This window comes from Hyaena hyaena, unplaced genomic scaffold (genome assembly GCF_003009895.1).
Source record: "Hyaena hyaena isolate Hyena2069 unplaced genomic scaffold, ASM300989v1 scaffold_2198, whole genome shotgun sequence".
NCBI classification, from domain to species: Eukaryota; Metazoa; Chordata; class Mammalia; order Carnivora; family Hyaenidae; genus Hyaena; species Hyaena hyaena.
Window position 1 is genome coordinate 64731 of NW_024082836.1, and position 14504 is coordinate 79234.

At 39.6% G+C, this 14504-nt stretch overlaps 1 protein-coding gene across 1 annotated transcript; it reads right to left on the bottom strand.

Moving 5' to 3' along the window:
* Positions 1-746: 746 nt before the first annotated feature.
* LOC120227342 (monocarboxylate transporter 1) lies at positions 747-13235 on the bottom strand. Its single transcript, XM_039225478.1, has 3 exons — positions 12978-13235; positions 6812-7678; positions 747-4520 (listed from the first exon to the last, which is right to left on the bottom strand). Exons 1-3 carry the CDS (start codon positions 13072-13074, stop codon positions 4249-4251), a joined length of 1236 nt encoding a protein of 411 aa, XP_039081409.1. The 5' UTR covers positions 13075-13235; the 3' UTR covers positions 747-4248.
* Positions 13236-14504: the final 1269 nt, after the last annotated feature.

Sequence of the window (14504 nt, forward strand, 5' to 3'; positions counted from 1 at the left end):
CCCAAGTATTGACTTTTTTTTTTTTTTTAAACAGTCAGGTATTTATGCTTATTAAGCCCCTACTTAACACCAGCTGTCAGCTATCAACTAACCTTCCCAACAACTCTGGGCGTGGGGGGTGGGGTTGGTACCAATTATTCTTAACACCTTACAGAAGAAAAAAACTTGACCCTTATTGAGGCTAATTTGTTTGAGGTCACACAGCCTCAACTTGAACCCAGGTGGCCTATACTGTTAAGCAACCAGCAGGCTACAATAGTTGCTAGCTATCCTAGTCTCCCCTTGGCAAGTCAGGGTAAAGGTCACCAAAATGAAGTAAATCAATGCTGTTCAGTTGAGGAGAAAAATAATCTACACATACACATGGTACTCTTTCCAATCACTCTTATTTGAAAGATTTTGTACTATGGCCCAGACGGAAAGGGGGGAAAAAGGGGAAACCGAATCTAAAATGCTAAAGCTAGAACACACTTCAGAAGTGATATACCTGAAACCCCCTTAGATGCTTCTGAACTCTGAAGCAACCTGGCTTCATTGCTCACATCTGGGAAGCCAGGCAAGCTTGGGCGGTCGCTTCCTGTCAAGAACTGAAAGAATTTTCATATTGACACAAGTATGTCATTAACCTCTTTCTTCATGTCTTCCAGGCAAATGCCTGACCTGATTATTAAAACAAGCCATGTTGTAAAGGTGAAAATTTGCTTTCACCTTTCCTCATCTTTCCAAACAAAATGGTAGAAGGGGCATGCGGGTACCTGATTATTAAGTTTATTATACTGTGAACCATTCGCTATGGAAGGTAAAACCCAGACATTTAGGTTTTTCACACTAACCAATACCCGATTTATCAGTCTGAAATTGAATACAGCAAAACATTGGCTCATACAAAAATATTAAGTGGTTTTTGACAAAAAAAATTTTTAAATACAGGATTAATATTGACATAAGTTATCTATAGTACACATATAAACTAAATTCAGATAATCCAAGAATTCAGGACTAGTCACCAGTGTGATTAAACGAGGGATTAAACACCTCTAAAGTTTTCCATAATTTGTTTTACCATCATGTTTTCCCGAATACTTTTTGTAGAAATTATTCACTTATGACTAGTTCAGACAATTTAAATTCTCAACAAACTTGCGTATAGCATGAGAATACAGTCTTGTCACCATGATAATCTGTGATTGCCCAACCTATCATCTTAAGTAATTTCCCAGCTTTGGCTTGGGGGCCTGTTACAGAGCAGACTCTTGAACAGAGCCAAGCACTACATACAGCTACCTCAGAGCTGATAAGTTCTCTCTGTGACTTACAGACAGTGTGGGACAGAGAACAAGCAAGAATAGGCAGGTACTTTGTGCATACATGTATTTTCCCAAAGCAGCCAGTGAAACCTGGAATAAAACTTAATCCTCACACAGAGTAAAGGACAAACACAACCTACAACACAGAGAAAATCCACGGACTGTTAGCAAGAAGACACAGCACAGAGGAGGCCCCTATTAGGTTTTAATGTTGGCTGTTATCAAAGTTGATCTTGAATGAACAGTTTAAATCCTCCCTCTTTAGCGGGAGAAAGTCAGGGTTGGACTGGCAATAAAAGGTTTGTTAATTCCATCTTTGAGTCAGTTTTCAATCCTTGCTGCTAATGAGTAGTGGTCAATCTGCACCACAAACCCCTCACTTCACTAAAAAGATTCAGCTACTGAACAAAGACTAAGCAGGGTCTTAGGTATGGATGTAGCTCAACAACTGTGATGGGGGTGACAGGGTCCAGGGCAGGGCTGCCCCTAAATGTGCCATGTTAGTATGTGGATTATTTGAGCTGAAGGCAGCCAATGCCTAATAGACTCAAGGAGAACTTTTACCTTCCCTGTTACTGCCTGAAATAATTTAGACAGGGAGTCTGTACCAGGGAAGAGAACTGTTACCAAAGGTAACTCTTTTTTAAACGTAAGACTTCACATGGCATGGTTTTACTGAACATTTGTTCTTCCCATCTTCCTGTAAACTGTTTTTATTCCTTTTGAAGCTGAAGATCCCTAGCCCCCTTCTCCTTAGTTCAGGATGGCTTGTAAGCCTCAGCTGCCTAATTATTTATGATGCTGCCATGTCTATGTGAAGTTCCCGTATGTATGAAATTAAATTTTTCTCCTGTTACTGTCTTATGTCAATATAGTTATTAGGCCAGCCAAAGAACCTAGAAAGGAAAAAGGGAAAAGTCTTCCTCCCCTATTGAGGAAAATAATCTTGTCCTTTTCCTCCACCCTACCTCCCCTTCCCATTTCCTTTACTTATATTACCTCATGGACAGTGATCCTCACTTTTATGGAAGGGAGAAAAGCACATAGAGGTTATGGACTCGGGGCCACAGAAAATAGCTGAGTCCCAACTGGAGCCAAGCCTGCCAACAATCACAGCAGGCCTCTCCCCTAAAATTCCTCCTCCATCTGCCATGACGCTCAGGCAAAGAAAGGGAGTTTTCATTGTGCCCTGAAGTCTAACTGCTTTGGATGCTTTCAGAGAGGGGATTTTGAAATTCCCCTCTTCTTTGCTTTAAAGATGAAAGAAAAATAAAAATAAAATTAGCAATATACACAATTCCCAGAGCACATAAGCTAAATGATTTAATATTAGCAAGGGCCAAACTGGATTTTGATAATGAAAATAAAGACACAGTAATATTTTCTCAAGAAAGTAAACATTTGGAGGGAGAAACATTTCTTAAAAAAAAAGAAAAAAAAAGTTTATTTGGAAAAGCCAGTCTGTTACACAAAAGTTTTTGTACCTATACTTTCACTGTGTCAATTACAATGATATTTTAAAATTCACTGAATATAATTTATCGAGTGTCTATCATTATCTTCTTGTGCATTTTAGAAGATTATTAGGTTAAAAAATATTTACAGTTTTCATTCTGGTCCATCCTCCCTATCCTTATATTAAACCCATTTCTCTACTTTTCATGTAAGTAAAAAGGGTCACAATATATTTTAAGGTTTGCATGGAGATTAATAATGTGTCCAATAATTATAAGCAAAACATAATTTTCTGTCAGGCCTTCTCAGAAAAAGGAAAGGAGCAACTTCTCTCCAAATCTTATCCTTATTGGTTTCCCTGGGGCCAAATTGTTCCGGCTTTCTTTAATTAACAAACATTAAAAAAAAAAAAATACGAAGATTGACTATCTCACACACGGCTCTAAGCTAGACGCAGATATAAATGGAACCACTATGAATCAATGGGTGAGAATTCCAGGAAAATCAGTAACAAAAAGATTCGAAGTCTCATAGCTTAACTGAGGTTTTGGTAAAACCGAAGCTGAATTCAGATGCTGTTTGAAAGATCTGTCTACATTTCGTTAGATGTGTGGTCTTTACTGAGGCACAAATACATAGTTTTGCATATTTTAAAATTAACTTTCACACTGAAGAATACTAAGTGATCTCAAAGGGGGCAATGGCCTATAACTACTCAAAATGTGTCTTTGAAAAGGGAAAATAGTAATTGAATGAAATCAATACTCAAACACTAATCATATTAGCATCCCAAGAAAAGACTCCAGCGAGGTGCTGATGAGTACAGTGTGTTTAGAATGGCCAAGAAGGTTCCAAAGGTTTATGCCTTAAATTTCCTAAATATACAGCAAGCGGGCCCAGTGCCAGGCAACTGCTGATGCCAGGAAAATACTTTGGTCAGGATTTTATAAAATCCCAACTTTCAAACAATATTTTTATTTATAAATCTTCCAGTGATGATGTCTGACACTATAATACGAGTAACACTGAAACGAAGGTTAATTTTAAATTTTAGATTGGTCTCAAACAAGTTAGTTGTTATTTTTCCTTATAATGTAATACTTAAAATAGATGAATTCAGCAGAATGGTTTAAAAAGTTAAGGCTCCCTAAAGAGTTCTAAAGACTAAAACGTAAGGCACATATTATAATCTTCTGGACACTGTTAAAAGCTAAGATTTAAAAAATCAAAGAAAAAAACAAAAAAACCCCACACTACTTCCTTCTCTCATTCTTTGCCAACCACTCCCTCCCTGAAGGTATGGCATTTTTAATTCAGGCTACCGGTAAGAAGTGAAACAAAAATGCCATCACTGAACACCTGGTCTGATCTCCCCCACAAATGTCCACTATTTGCATTGAGCACCACTGCTGGATTACAGGCCAGTAGAGTATTTTCAGGTATCTTGGATCACAAGCTGCTCTACTGACCGTTGGGCCCCACGCGTTTAGACTGGACTCTCCTCCTCTTTGGGACTTTCTTCTGTGTCTTTCTGCTCTGCAGATTCTGCTGTGTATTCTTTTGGCTTCTCAGCAGTATCTACACTGGTCTCCTCCTCTTTATTTTCCTTTTTCTGCTGCTTCTCTGCTTTCTGTTCTTTTGCCACGAGTCGATAATTGATGCCCATGCCAATGAAGAGGTAGATGCCTGCGATGATGAGGATCATACCGCATGCCCAGTATGTGTACTTGTAGTCTCCGTAGATGTCGTTCAGACGACCTAAGATACCCAAAGCACAGTTACGTGGGCACAAGTGAACAGTATACCTTTCCTACTCAGAAAGACGTCAACCAGTCCTCAAAATGACAAATGAGTCTAAACAAGGACTGTTAAAAATGATCTCATCTTTGATGATGTCACACACGGGTTTTAGATGGCCTTGCATATTTTGTTATTTTGAGCAACTTGAAAATAATTAAATCTTTCCAAATTTGAACTGGGATCACCTAGAATCAATTAAATCTTTCCAAATTTCAATTGGGAAAGACTGAGTTCACCTAGAATCAATCCTCTGGGTTCACAGTGGAAAAATCTGTTGCTCAATAGAGGCTTCGGAGTCTTGCCCCAGGCACAGAGCTAACTGCAGTCTCCAGGCCAGAGCTCTTCGGCTGACAGCAGTATTTGCCAAAGGGCGGTCCCTGAGGACCCTGGTCCTATGCTATAAAGTGAACAGCAACACCGTCCCACCATTCTAAGTGCGTAATCCTCACGACAGGCAGAATCAGTCATCATCCCCCTGTATAATGGACAAACTGAGTACAGACGCCTTAAGTAACTTGTCCGAGGTCACAGAGCTCATAAGTGAGATAACATGGCTTTTAACCCAGGAAGTCTGACACTGAACCTGCACCTGTAAGCCCCTGAGTGTCTCCAAAGTCAAACTTAGGAACTGGAATAGCATATTCTTTCCTGTTAAAGATTCACAACATGCATTAGCATATTATATAGGCTTTGCAAGGTCCTCTGGTAATCTATCAAACTTGGACTTTCCAAAAAATTTTTGGCCGTGAAATCCTTGTTATAGTAAAATTTATTAGCATCTTGCCCAATTGGTAAGTTAAGGAACAAACTATAGAAAACCCTACTCTACACCTAAGAGGACTTAATACAACCAATTCAAATACGATTCCTTATGCTTTTCTAACTCAGAGCATCGTTCATTCAGTAATACTTATCAGGCTGACACATACACCCTGTGCTGGGCTGCTGGCCCTGAGGATAAGGGAGAGCAGAGGAGAGAACGTCTACAGTTCAGTGGAGAAGAGAAATGTTAATGAAATAATTCTACAAGCTGTGACAAGGAGCCTTTGAAAGCAGAAAATAGGGGGTTGGGAGCAGCAAGCAGGGTCAGGAAGGCTTCTCTTACAGTGTAAATGAAGCAGAGACCTAGAGGGAGATGGGACCCATCCAGGAGGAGGGGACAGGAGAAGGGTGAGGCCAGAGCACAGCAAGTGCAAAGGCAGGTGGTAGGAAGCCAGGGTGGGAGAGGGGAAGGAGGAAGGGCGGGGGCTGCTGGAGCAGAGAGAACAAAAGGTGAGTGACAGGAAATGAGGCTGGAGAGGTTGGTGGCCAGCCTGGGGGACGCCTTGTAGGCCCCGCTAGGGAATCTGAGCTCCACCCTAAGAACAATGGGAAGCAACTGGAAAGATCTCATCAGCTGGGATACTGGGTTTGCATTAGCCTGCAGAGTAGAAAACAGATTGCAGGCTGGCTAGAGGGAATATGGGCAGACCAGCCTGGAGGCTGCTGGAGTGACCCAAAGAGGGGCAAGAGCTGTGGATGGGCTGGTGTTGTGACGGGAACAGTGGGCCGACTAGAATCACGGATTATGAGGAGGAAGAGAGCAATATCAAAAGGAGAGCTATAGGTCTTCTTTCTTTTATGTATCCTCACCCAATCCCCAAATCATACTTCTAAAAAGTATACATCTAAAAGGAGGGCAAAATTATATTTTCACTAATATGTTACCTATTGAGCTTTTAAAAGATAGCCTTAGGAAACAGTTCCCAAATTATATACTCACTTACTGGCCATGTGATGTAAGGCAAATGATACAACCTTTCAAAGCTTCTGTTTCTTATGAAGTAGGAACTATGACAGTACTATTTCATAGGCTCATGAGACATAAGAGGATGCAGAAAATATTTAGGACAGTCCCTGGTAAACCATGAGCTCACATGGTAGCTATTATCAGAGGTGTTGTATTTTACAGGTGTAGGTGTTTTCTATAATAAGCACCTAAGTTTTATGAAGATAAAACACTTCAAAAAAGAATGCCATTTATAAAAATATTTGCCTCCCCTTTCAACTTGATAGTTCAATTCAATTTGATTCTCTAAGAATCTGGGCAACTATGCTATGCCAAGCACTGTGTCAGCATTGAGGCTACAGAAATGAGAAATGCTCTCTGCCACCTAGAGGCTCACTAATCTCTGCTTTGTATAACCTTCCCAATCTTCTATGCCTGATTTATGTTAACAAGACCAAAGAGGTAGTAAAGCACACTATACCTAAAAGTGGCGGCCCCAGGAGGACAGGACAGCATTCCACAATGGTCACCAATCCCACAGCGCTGGAGAACCTCTGGGGTCCAACGAGGTCCATCAGTGTTTCAAATAATACGGAGCTGAGCCACCCAAATGCAAATCCAAAGAATCCCGCATAGACACAGAACTCAATGTAGCTGGAGGATAAAGGTGCTAGCAGATGACATACTCCATTTGCAATAATAGAAGCAGCAAAAAAGTACTGAACTCGAGGTCTTATCCACTTTGTGTTGGCTACAAGTCCCATGGAAGGTCTGGCTACCATATCGACAAAAGCCAGAATGGAAAGAAGGAAGGCAGCCTTCTCACTAGAGTAATGTTTACTCTTGCCATAATTGCTAAGAAAGACCAAAGGAGTAAATAGTCCAAAAAACATGAGCACATTTCCGGAGAGGTATAGCAAAAAGCCTCTGTGTGTGAACAGAGATAAGTCCAGGAATTTATTAATTGTTTGGAAGACTGATCGTTTCTTTTCTTTGGGGTTTCCTCCAATAAGATCTGTATTTGCATCACCTACACCCTTTTTTCCGTCAGATTTTCCAGTATCCTGAAGGGATTCTTTAGACCTGTCGTTCCCTGCCTTGGTTGGCGGGGGCCCTATCGGTCGCATCAGGGCTCCAGCTACACAACAGTTTAGTAGGAGGCCCCCAAGAATTAGGAAGCTTCCTCTCCAGCCAAAGATACCGAAGAAAGCCTGATTGAGGGGGGCCAGAGTGGAGAGGAACACAGGGCTGCCTGCCATGGCCAGTCCATTTGCCAACGGTCGCCTCTTGTAGAAATACTTGCCGATCATGGTCAGAGCCGGATTCAAGTTGAAGGCAAGCCCAAGACCTGGGGAGGGAGGAAAAGAACCACATACCAGAGTAAATGTCAGCAACATATCTGGAATTAATTAACCAAAGAAATTAAAATGGAAGAAAAGAAATAAATAATGCAAATGAGACAAAAATCCTCACCATTACAGGATATACTGTATAATGGTTTAAAGTGTGGTATCTAAAACCACACATAGGGGCGCCTGGGTGGCTTAGTCGGTTAAGCGTCCGACTTTCACTTAGGTCATGATCTCGCGGTTCGTGGGTTCGAGCCCTGTGTTGGGCTCTGTGCTGACTGCCAGCTCAGAGCCTGGAGCCTGTTTCAGTCTGTGACTCCCTCTCTCTCTGACCCTCCCCTGCTCACGCTCTCTCTCTCTCTCTCTCCTAGAAATAAATAAAACATTAAAAAAAATAAATAAAAAAAAATAAAACCACACATACGTGGGTTCAAATCTCAGCATTATGACTTGCAGGTCATGTGAGGCCTGTGTGTATCTCCTAATACGTAAAACAGGCGCACAGTGCTGTTGGTCAGAACAGTGCCTGGCACTGCGGTAAGCACTCAATACATGTTAATTATTTTTGTTTATAGTATTTGAGGGTGAATAACTATTTGTTTAATCTCGCAAAACACCCAAGGAATCACTGTAATGATAGAAAGATCATTAAGTGCGTAGTTATCAAGTACAGACAAAAGTTTTACAACAGAAAGTGGAATAGAAAATTGTTCCTTCTACAACAGCACCAAAGGGGTGCCTGGGTGGCTCAGCTGGAGAAGCATCCGACTTCAGCTCACATCATGATCTCACAGCTCGTGAGTTCGAGCCCCACATCAGGCTCTCTGTCAGCACAGAGGCGGCTCCTTCTCTCTGCACCTCCCCTGCTTGTGCTCTCAATCTCTCTCAAAAGTAAATAAACATTTTAAAAATGACTTTACAATAGCACCAAAAAGTAAAAAATGTGCAATTTACGAACACTGCAATTGTGTAACTACACACACACACAACACAGTTTTTGGACAATAAAACACAACATCATCAAGATGTCAATGCTCTCTAAATGAATACATGAATTTAATGTGATTCCAATGAAAATGTCAGTGCATTTCATTTTGAAATAAGGCAAAATGACTCTAAACCATACTTAGAGAATGCATAGGAGTCAATCAGAAAGTCCTCTTGTGGTACAGGAGGAGTGGGACAAACATTAACAGATATTCAGCTGGACTTCCAAAAGCTACAGTCATTACAACAGCATGGCTCTGACTCAGGCATAGGTAAACACTGATCTGTGAAAGTGGACAAAAAGTCCATGAACATTTAATGTCAAAAATAATGTGTGTGTATATATATAATAAATATATCTTAATGTAAACATTACATTATATATACATACTTAATGTAAAAGTCAAATTAAAAAAAAGTTTTTTATTTTTACTAATTTTTGAGAGAGAGGGAGGCTCCAGGCTCTGAGCTGTCAGCATACAGCCTGACATGGGCCTCAAACCCATGAACCATGGGATCATGACCTACCTGAGCTGAAGTTGGACGCTTAACTGACTGAGCCACCCAGGTGCCCCAAAAAGTGAAATTTTTAATTCCTGTAGAAAGAATTACTCAATAAACAGTGCTAGTAAAAGTGAATATTCAAATAACTTCTAGATGCTTTCCCCGGCCCCTGATTGTTACCTAACCATTTATGTTTAAGCCATTCACAGAGCATTAAACCAATACATGAGAGCAGATCACTCCCCTGTTTCATGCCTGATAGTGGCTTCCCAACCATAACCTTCACCTTGGCCCTTACCTCCTTTCCTAATCTCATACCAGACCATCCTCACCTGTGCCAAGAAGTACACTACTGACCTGGGGCTTAGGTCCCCCTAGATTTCCACAAAGCTAGTTCCCTGGTTCCACGTAGATCTTAGTTAAGGACATGTCTCCAGAGCACCCTACGTGCATAGACTACCTAGTCTTTCTCTGTCAGAATACTTCGTTTTGAGGCTTTGTATAGTCTTACTACTATCTGATGTTTTCTCCTATTTATTGATGTATTTGTGAGTAGTACTGTCTGCCCTGTCCCATTAAAGAGTATGACTTAGCCCAATTTAGTTGCTCTATCCCCAACAATATCTAGAACAGTGCTTGATATACACATGGTTGTTAATAAATATTTGAGAAATGGGGGCACCTGGGTGGCTCAGTCGGTTAAGCACCAGACTTCAGCTCAGGTCATGATCTCACAGGTTCGTGGGTTCAAGCCCCATGTCGGGCTCTGTGCTGATAGCTCAGAGCCTGTTTCAGATTCTGTGTCTCCTCTCTCTGCCCCTTCCCTGCTCACACTCTGTCTCTCAAAAATAAATAAATGTAAAAAGTAAAAAAAAAAAAACCTTTTAAAAAAATATTTGAGAAATGAATAAGAGAACAAACTGACTAACCAAGGGAACAAATAGACTTTTAGATTTCTTTCTTCTCATTTTATGTAAAATGTTTTCTTCTATTCAGAAGTTTTAAATGTAAAACATGGCAGGGGGAGGGAAGGGCACCAGATGTTTAAAAATAGGCAAATGGGAGCTCCTGAGGTGGCTCAGTCAGTTAAACATCTGACTCTTGATTTTGGCTCACGTCATGACCTCATGGGTTGGTGAGTTCAAGCCCCGTGTGTGTCAGGCTCCACACTGGCAGTGGGGACCCTGCTTGGGAGTCTCTCTCCCTGCCACTCCTCGCTTGCCTGTGCATGCAGGCTCATGTGTGCACTCTCTCCCTCACTAAATAAATAGATAGATAGATAAATAAAACTTATAAAAAAAAAACTTAAAAAAATGTTTTTAATGTTTATTTTTGAGAGAGAGACAGAACACATGCAGGGGAGGGGCAGAGAGAGAGGGAGACACAGAATCCAAAGCAGGGTCCAGGCTCTGGGCTGTTAGCACAGAGCCTGATGCGGGGCTTGAACTCACATGACATCATGACCTGAGCAAAGTTAGATGCTTAACCAACTGAACCACCCAGGTGCCACCCCTTTCTTCTTTTTTTTTAACGTTTATTTTTGAGAGAAACAGAGTGCGACTGGGGGAGGGGCAGAGAGGTAGGGAGACACAGAATCCGAAGCAGGTTCCAAGCTCTGAGATGTCAGCACAGAGCCGGATGCAGAGCTTGAACTCATATACTGTGAGATCATGATCTAAGCCAAAGTTGGACACTCGACTGACTAAGCGACTCAGGTGCCTCCTCCCAAAATTTTTCTTTCAAAGAAAATTCAACAGAAAAAAATGGCAACAGATATTTGGAGGGAGGGGGACTGGGAAGTTACTGTTTAATGGGGTCAGAGTTTCAGTTCTGCAATGATAAAAACAGTCCAGCACAGCAATGTAAACACAGTTAATGCCACTAACCCGTGCACTTAAAAGATGGTTAGGAAAGTAATTTTATATTGTCACAATTAAATGTAAAAAACAATTGTAAAAATAACTGTGTGTTTTATGCAAAGGGACAATAATTTAACATGTAAATTTACTACACATTATTCTTAAACAAGGACACAAAAGCCATTAATAAACTTTTGTACAAAGACAACAAAAAACCCCCCAAATACACAGCAACAAACATATTAAAAATATTTACTCTCCCAATAATCAAAGAGATTTAAATTAAAACCAGGAGATACCATTCACTTGATGAACTGGCAATGATTAAAAATTTTTTTAATAGTTTATTTATTTTTGAGACAAAAAGAGACAGAGGATGAATGAGGGAGGGGGAGAGAGAGAGGGAGACACAGAATCTGAAACAGGCTCCAGGCTCTGAGCTGTCAGCACAAAGCCTGACGTGGGGCTCAAACCCACAAACCACGAGATCATGATCTGAGCCGAGGTCAGATGCTTAACCGACTGAGCCACCCAGGCACCCCAAACTGGCAATGATAAAAAAAAAAAAGATAATATCCTATTTTTGTCAAGGCTGTATCCCTTCTCACATTATAGTAGAGCTATTACCTTTCTGGAGGGGCATTTAGCTTACATGTATTTACATGCAGAGCACGATATTTCTGGAGGGTCATTTAGCTTACATGTATTTTTCAAAAACATAGCAGTTCCACTTTTACAAAGTTATCTTGAGAAAATATTCATGTTTATAAAGGACTATCAATGCAATAATGTTTATTAACAGTAAGAAAATGTAAAAAAACAAAAATGAAACCCTAAATATTGAACAGTTAACTAAGAAACTGGTCAAATAAAATTATGATATATATTAGGGAGCCTGTCTGGCTCAGTCGGTAGAGCATGTGACTCTTGATCTCAGGGTCGTGAGATCTTGGCACAGAGCTTAATAAAAAAAAATTATAGTATGTATCTATTCAATGGAGTAATAAAGATTAAATATGTTATCAGAATATTTAATGACATGGAAAGATGTTCATGATGTCTTGGTAAGTGAAAAAAAATGATTACAAAACATAATCTGATTATTTTTTGTATTAAAAGATTATATGTTTGTACACAGAAAAAAGTATGAAAAGACATACATTAAAATGTTAATAGTCACATCCTCTGGATTGAGAAGTTGTAAGTATCTTTATTATACTCCTCAACAGTTCATTATTTTAATCTGGCTATCAAAAACGGAGGAAGTGAGTTAGTAAGTGGATCTTTTATCCTTCAGAAATGTATCTGGACATTCTGCCAGGTAATTCCAGTTTTATGTTTTATGCTCTCCTGCTCACACATAAAGCTATTCCCTGTGTGAGAAAGAAGTAATGAGGAAGAGTAATAACTAGTGATCAAAACTGCAAGAAGTTGGTGGACACATTTTATCTACCACCATTTATCTTAGAACAAGAAATGCTACCATTATACTGTATGATAGCAATTTCTTTAAAAAATTTTTTTAAAAAATGTTTATATTTATTTCTGAGAGAGCGAGAGAGAAAGAGACAGCATGAGCAGGGGAGGGTCAGAGAGAGAGAGAGACAGAATCTGAAGCAGGCTCCAGGCTCTGAGCTGTCAGCACAGAGCCCGAAGCAGGGCTCGAACCCACGGACCGTGAGATCATGACCTGAGCTGAAGTTGGACACTGAACCCACTGAGCCACCCAGGCGCCCCAGCAATTTCTTTAAAAGTTTGCTTTTCTAGTACCCTTTAATGTATTTATATAGCTCTTCAAAATGATAATCAAGTAATTCCCATAAGGAAGGAATTTCACTCAAAAGATCTGAAAGATGAATGTAAGTGAAGCTTGTGGGAGATTAAGTCAAATAATGGTCAAATTTCCAGCAGCAAATTAATGCTGGAAAATGAACCAACAGCAACTCACCTCCAATGACTCCAACACACAAGTAAAGTTCCTGTACGGTATTACAGAAAGAAGCTGCAATCAAACCACAGCCTGACAAACAGCCCCCAGCAATCATGATTGGAAGACTCCCATATTTATTCACCAGGATACTGCTGATAGGACCTAGGGGAGAACCAGAAGTTTAGTAGCATGGAGGAAAGGGACCAACCCCTTCACATCTATACAAGGCATTAATGACACTAAATGACAAGTTCTTAAAAATAAACAGAAAACAACAAAAGACAATGGTAAGAATATTGCTTTCTATAATTATTTCATAGTCAACGTGTATTAGAAAATAAAGATGCTAAAAAACATCACTGTGTACCTTTTACATCTATAAATATTGTACAGAATTTTACTAAAATATAAAAGGGCTCTGGTCTCTCCTCAATCTTCCTCTTATAAGGCAGAACTGGCTAAAAACACCTTGGTAATGAATGTTCATAGGCTTGTGTCATAACTAGGATATGATCAATGCATTTAATAAGCTTGCTCTGTTTTCATTTTTGGACAGGCAATCTGAGGAGATGATTTTAGAGTATTATTTACACATTATCATAAATGCAGTTTGTGTCATATTTTTAAAAAAGAAAAAAATTAAAGACCAGTATTTTTTCCAAGTTTAGGTAATTTTGCAATTAGGAAATCTACCTTTAAAACACAAAAACACACAAAAACTATTCCCAGTTATACCTAGATGGCTCAGGTATTGAACAGAGTATTTCTTTCAGAGTTAACTTGGCTCCATGCCTGTATTACTGTTTCACGGTAACAATACTGTGTAGGTGGGGGGAAGCTTGTGGGAGATTAAGTCAAATAATGGTCAAAATATCTTGGGTCTAACAACTCAAGAAAATAGGAAATAGAGTGTTATTTGAGAAAATCAGATTAAAAACAAAAGAAAATCTGATTAAATTTCCTCTGCTAAACAGATGAATACCAAAATATCAGTTTTTCTTCGACAATCATGTCGAAGGAACCAAATAAAATGTGAAGTATTATAAGGATCAGGAAGAAAAAGATTTGTTGCATTTATCAGTTTTCAACTATGAATATCAAATGACCTCTCCTTACTTGCTATAAATCGGTATAATTCTTTACCTTATAGGTAGGTAAACAGGTAGGTCCTTTTACCAAACTTTTAAATGTTAATTATAAGAAAGTCTTATCCAAACAAATATCTTAAAAGCTGTAACACAATTCTTAAGTAGACTAACAATATTTTTGATTATGTTGGATGACATTCATTGAATTTCATTTATGTGTAAGAATACTTATGTATCTACTTCATGGATATGGACTTGTGGGACTGACACCTTTATTTACATGACACCATACCTCATTTGCCTGGAAAAGGTAGATGACTGCAAACAGACAGGGTCACTGCAGTGCATCAGTAGGGAAGGGGACACAGGGAAATGAAGTGCTGTTTGAACACTGCAAAGTCACAAAGCTACTGAAAACCAAGTTTCAACTCCAGCCCATTTCTCCCCATTACATGTA

Excerpts from the sequence above, each read along its gene's own strand:
- LOC120227342 (XM_039225478.1), bottom strand. The coding sequence starts at position 13,074 with ATGATTGCTGGGGGCTGTTTGTCAGGCTGTGGTTTGATTGCAGCTTCT. Across the intron at positions 7,679-12,977 it reads GTGTGTTGGAGTCATTGGAG|GTCTTGGGCTTGCCTTCAAC; the intron begins GTGAGTTGCTGT and ends CTCCCTCCCCAG. Across the intron at positions 4,521-6,811 it reads CCTGGGGCCGCCACTTTTAG|GTCGTCTGAACGACATCTAC; the intron begins GTATAGTGTGCT and ends TGGGTATCTTAG.